Consider the following 6,049-nt stretch of genomic DNA (forward strand, 5'->3'; position numbering starts at 1 on the left):
ACCCATCAAGGGCCAGACTCGGGTAGTAAATCTCGAGCCCATATTATACAGGGCCTTTTTGGCCCAGCCCTGAAAAGGCCATGGTCCGCTAGGACCGACTTGTTTAGGGCCGGATAGCCCATATTGACAGCTCTACCGTGCCCGGGCTCAACCCCTATTTTATTTGTATTCCTCCAAATTTAATAACCGATTTTTAAACGAAACTAAGGGCAAAATTAGTAAAAATAAGGGTGTAAAAATTAAAACAGATGAATACCCAATAATCCAGACAGACCCAACCCAATTAATTATTTATGACTTAAAATAGAAATTAAAAAAAACAAAACTAAACAGTACCGCAAAAACCCTCTCTTTATCTTCGAGTCTCTGACTGTTCCTATTCCTCTATCTCCTTTACGTCACTTTCCAGCTAGTACTAGCAGAGGTAATATACTTCTCTTAATTTGTCTTCTTATTAGTTATTATAACAATACTAGTATTATGTTATATTATAACAATAGTTCAATTTGCATGTTCTAATTTATTGTCAATTTCATAGTTCAATTTTCTCGTTTCATCCTTTTTCTTTATCCGGCATATATGGATTTTTCTGCCACCGAGCAGTTGTTTGAGAATGATGCTTGTCGTATCTTGCTTTAACATAGTTCAATATAGGTCAATTTTACATAGTTTAATTTAGAATGAATCATAGTTTAATTCTTCTTCTAATATTTATATTGTAGTTTTTATTTTAACAGAAACTTTACTTTTTTTTTTTTGGGTTTCTAATATAGTATCAAAGATTTTGGTTAATTTAATAGGTCATTCATAATAATAAAATTCTCTTTTAATTTTGTTATTATGAATTATTTATTTTATTTAATTATTCGGTCTGTTAATTTGTGTGTTATAAGCTTCAAAATGAAAGCAAATTTAAAGCTTTGAATATGTGTAAAGTGTCAAATATTATTTTTCTCTGTTTTTATTGTAATAGAAGGAGTTGAGTTTGAGAATGAAACGAGTTATTATTGTTGTTTTGAAGTGAAAGAAGATGCAAAATAAAATAATTAAGGAATGGTAGGATTTAAAAGTAATAGATTTATTTTTATTATTTTTAAAGTAAAAAAATCGACACAACATAGAATTATCTAAAATTAAAGTTTTCAAGTCTTATAAATATATTATTTTATACTTTTAATTGTTGTTGTATTTTAATCCTTACTATATATATATATATATATATATATATATATATATATATATATATATATATATATATATATTCTAACTTTTATATTATTTTTTTAAAAAAAATTTAAATTTATTAAATAATTAATGTATTTAATTTATATGTAGATCAAATACATTGTTTATTTTATAAATCTAGAAAAAATATAATTGGTAGAGGATATAGTAAGAAATTAAAACTAAATATTTTGTATACTTTACAATTTTTTTTTTAATATAAATCAACATTTATCAAAACAAACATGAAAAAATAAAACATTCCTATGCTAACATAAAGAAGTGCAGGTGGGGTTATAGGGGAAAGCAACTACATCAAGAGTAAGCTAACAGTCATAGTCAGCAGCAGTACTTTGCCCTGAAGATGATGAAGTTCAACTGCCCAATCACCATCTTCATTGCTTTTCTATTATCAACACCAACACTCACATTTTCACAATCTGAATCTTCAGAATCCAACATCATTTCACGTTTTCAACAATTCCTACAAATCAAAACCAACCATCCAACCCCAAACTACAAACAATCATCAGATTTCCTAACATCACAAGCCAATTCCCTCTCACTCCATTCCCAAACAATCGAACTTGTTCCAGGGAAGCCTTTAGTTCTTCTCAAATGGGTTGGAACAAGTCCAGAGCTTCCTGCAGTCATGTTCTACTCTCACACTGATGTTGTCCCTGCTGAACAAGATAAATGGGACCATCCTCCCTTTGAAGCCCATGTGGATTCTGAGGGAAGAATCTACGCGAGAGGCTCTCAGGATATGAAGTGTGTTGGTATGCAGTATCTTGAAGCTGTTCGTAGGCTTAAAGAATGGGGGTTTCAACCCAAACGGAGTATTTATCTGGCTTTTGCTCCTGATGAGGAGATTGGTGGACATGATGGTGCTGAGAAGTTTTCTCTCTCTAAGGTTTTTCAGGATTTGAATGTTGGTATAGTGCTTGATGAAGGTATAGTATAAACACTTATAATAAGCACTTATAAATTATAAGCTATTTTATATGTAATTGTTTGTGGAGCATTGATTTGAAGTTGTACTCATTATTTGACTCATTTCAACATTGTGTTCACTTACAAACACACAGGGCTTCCTTCTCAGGATGACCATTACAGGGCATTCTATGCAGAGAGGAGTCCGTGGTGGTTGGTGATTAAGGCTGTTGGGATTCCTGGGCATGGAGCCAAGCTTTATGATAACTCTGCTATGGAGAATCTTTTGAAGAGTATTGAGACCATCCGAAGGTATCGTGCCTCGCAGTCCGACTTGATAAAGTCCGGCTTGAAGGCTCTTGGGGAAGTTGTTTCTATTAACCCGGTCTTTTTGAAAGCTGGAACTCCATCACCAACAGTAAGTCAATCATGGTTGTGGACAACAATTTAAACCTTTATGTAATTTATAAGATTGATTATTCCATGAATAGAATAGAATCTAAAACACAATCTTGCGCAACATTTTTTTCACATTGTAGAGGAATCTGCCTACCAACTATGCTATGCTTACCTTTGAAATGACACTTCATTTCACATGTTTGTGTGTTAGCGTGTTAAGAAATTCCAGCAATTGTCATGGTTGAATTCCCCCTAATGATTCAACTTTTGCTGTGTACCAGGGTTTTGTCATGAATTTGCAGCCATCTGAAGCAGAAGCTGGATTTGATATTAGGGTGCCACCAACTGCAGATACAGAATCCCTGGAGAGGCGAATTTCTGAAGAGTGGGCACCTACTTGGCGCAATATGTCTTTCACCGTAAGTAGCTACTTATCCATTTTGCTTTATTTATCATCCATGTATTCTAAATACACGATACTCTCCTAATAAGTGTCTACTTTGTCTTTCACTTATATAGAAATTTTCAGCTATCAGAAATATCTCAGGATTTCTATAATAAAAAGGAATGTGTTAAACTCTATCATTGTTTCACTTGCCTTTATTATCGCTTTCTCTCTAAATTCCCTAGACAACTGATTAATTATTTTACGACTTTCTACTTTTCAAACAAATTGCCTCTTATTAGATTGCCCTCTAATATATTTAAGCTTGGGCAGTTTAAACAAAAGATGTATGGGCGTGATGCATCCGGGAAACCAGCCATCACCAAAACTGATAGTTCCAATCCTTGGTGGGCATTGTTAGAAAATGCTGTCCAAGAGGCCGGCGGGAAACTTGGCAAGCCAGAGATCTTTCCTGCGTCGACAGATGCACGCTATTTCCGCAATCTTGGATTTCCAGCTATTGGATTTTCACCTATTGCAAACACTCCTGATCTACTACATGACCATAATGAGGTGATTTTTATAGTATATTTTGATTTACTCCTGATCTAGTATGCTTATTGACACAACCCATATCATTGTTTGTACAATTATACTTATGAAATGTGTTACTTTTACAAACTCACCCCTACAATTATTGATATTATACGGACACGAAAAATAATTTATGGTTTTCAATGGTAAATTAAATATTACATTTTTATAAAGAAATCATTAGTGAATGCGTAATTTCGAAAAGCGTCTTATATTAAAGGAATATGTCTTATATTGTGTGTGGATACTCTGCACTTAAGTTTTTGAAGTTGTATCCTAATGTCATGCACCTTAGTTTAGAGTTTAACCTTGACTTGTGTGTTGTTTCTTCTCTATGCAGTATCTCCACAAAGATGAATACTTGAAAGGAATCAAAATATATGAGTCAATTATTAAGGCATATGCATCCTATGATGAACATGGAAAAGTTGAAAGCTCGAAAGATGAGCTATGAGCAAAGACTGTGTCTCCGTGGTTTTGTCTAAGATGTAGCATGATTTGAAGTGACTCAATAAAAAGGGAATGAAGCCACTTAGCTTTGTGAGAGTATTTTCTTAAATAAACTCTGCATTATTTTATAATGGAAAACTACTCTTATGTTTGATTGCGGTTGCTTGCTTAAACTGGTGCTTTGCATTAATTAATAGAAATCCAACAAACAATAACTACAAATTTTTTAATCAAACTGTACAAATTTGAAGTTTATTTACTATATGAATGGAAACTACTATTGCAAAACTTCACACACCTCAAGTTTGTAACGATTCAAATCATGCCAATTCTTGACATGAATCATGAAGCTTTTATTTTCCTTGAAATTTGCTTCAGGAAACATAATTCGGGTCAGGAAAAACCATGACTTGAATCATTAGCAAATTTTAGAAATTGAAATTTGGTGCTGGATACACGACTCAAGACACACTTTCATTTGTTTTGAATCATAATGTGGCTTGAATTATGATATGGTTTGATTCGAACAATTTTGAATTACTCACTGAAATGTAACTCGAATCGCACCTTGGTTTGACTTGAATCAGACATGCAATTCTGGGTTTTCTTCTATTGACTCATGAATCATCACATTTTCTTTTGACTCAAATTAAAGTGTCATTTTGTTTGTGTTTTAGTACCTTATCTCTACCACATATGAAAACATCATCTTTTTTCTCATACTAATCTTGAAGAATTATTTTTAGTATTGATTTCTTGAGTTTGTAAAGTTGTGTGAGATTTTTTTTTGAAAAACATCATATTTTTCCTCAAACCAAAAACACTATTGATGAACATTGTTTAATTCTAGAAGAGAATGTGAGTTTTTGTTGTGAGAAGATTCATTAGGTGTTTTAATGTTCTTGCGAAGATTAATATTTTAGATAAAAGAATCAGGCTGTGGATTTTTAGACATTGACATTCAATGAAGAAAAAGAAGATGTTCTTCTTCAAGAGGCCTTGGAGTTTCTAACTCCTTCAACAAGTTCAAAGACTCAAACAATGAAATTTTGGTAGGATCAAGGGAAGATTGTTGTAGACGAAATCTTGAAGTACTTTGGTTCTTAGAAAGTAGATTGATTCACAATTGTAGATCTTGGAGGTTTTGCAGCCCAATGAGCTAAATGCAGTTGAAGAAAAATTAAGAATAATATATGTGTAGTTTAGTTGTTAGATCTAAATTTTCATTATATGTGATTATTATTTGTACTATAGGATATTGTGCAAATTTTCTATTAGTAGAAGACTCAACAATTTTTTATGTTTTTCCATTGGAGACTAAATTAAGTACAAACAGGATGAAGCGTCGAACCAATATAAATCTCAGTGTACACTTTTTATATCACTTCTTTTTAATTTATTTATAGAATTTACACATTTTTATGTTTTATTTGCTTTCTAGTTTGCATGTGATTAGGTTTTGTTGCTCAAAGTGATTTAATGTTTAAGCTTAGAACTTTGCTAGATCTAGTCTACTAAATATTTCTTTTTGGTGATTATTTTTGAAAATTGTAATTCTAAATTATTGTTTCAATTAATCAGATTCTATTCACACTTTTTTGTTTGAATCTAATTGAGTTAATTACTATATTGTTGATTCATCATCATTTTGTTATCATAGAGTTTATCTATACATTAATTTAAACAGCGTAATCTCTTTTTCTCACTCACACACTTTTTAACTTTGATTTTGAAAACAACTTTTTGATTGATGAAAGGTTTATTCAAACCCTCTTTTAAACCATTCTATGCTTATATTCAAACCAATATATAACCCCGGGTTCAGAGCATCCTCCGACGCAGGTTGATCAAGAGTGTATCACACTTCGGACCACAACAAAACATGAGGGACATTAGAGGTCGGACTAATTTAGGAGGTGAAGGCGTAATTCAGAGTGTCCTCTTCATTTGGAGTGTCGTCTTATAACAACTCATCTCATATGCAAACAAGAGGCAAACAAACCATAAGACACTCGCTTCGAATCACCAAGAGAAAGAAAAATGAATCTTCTTCCCGCTCATAAA

At 32.4% G+C, this 6,049-nt stretch overlaps 1 protein-coding gene across 1 annotated transcript; it reads left to right on the top strand.

Annotated features, from left to right (window-relative positions):
* The first annotated feature begins 332 nt into the window (after positions 1–332).
* On the top strand, positions 333–4,158 carry LOC131625184 (uncharacterized). Its single transcript, XM_058896080.1, has 6 exons — positions 333–424; positions 1,513–2,177; positions 2,313–2,575; positions 2,838–2,975; positions 3,275–3,514; positions 3,876–4,158. The coding sequence occupies exons 2-6, from the start codon at positions 1,589–1,591 to the stop codon at positions 3,987–3,989; spliced, it is 1,344 nt and encodes a 447-aa protein (XP_058752063.1). The 5' UTR covers positions 333–424; positions 1,513–1,588; the 3' UTR covers positions 3,990–4,158.
* The last annotated feature ends 1,891 nt before the right edge of the window (positions 4,159–6,049 follow it).

This window comes from Vicia villosa, unplaced genomic scaffold, assembly GCF_029867415.1.
Source record: "Vicia villosa cultivar HV-30 ecotype Madison, WI unplaced genomic scaffold, Vvil1.0 ctg.000192F_1_1_2_unsc, whole genome shotgun sequence".
Taxonomy (NCBI): Eukaryota; Viridiplantae; Streptophyta; class Magnoliopsida; order Fabales; family Fabaceae; genus Vicia; species Vicia villosa.

Excerpts from the sequence above, each read along its gene's own strand:
- LOC131625184 (XM_058896080.1), top strand. The coding sequence starts at position 1,589 with ATGATGAAGTTCAACTGCCCAATCACCATCTTCATTGCTTTTCTATTA. Across the intron at positions 2,178-2,312 it reads TGGTATAGTGCTTGATGAAG|GGCTTCCTTCTCAGGATGAC; the intron begins GTATAGTATAAA and ends ACAAACACACAG. Across the intron at positions 2,976-3,274 it reads GGCGCAATATGTCTTTCACC|TTTAAACAAAAGATGTATGG; the intron begins GTAAGTAGCTAC and ends AAGCTTGGGCAG.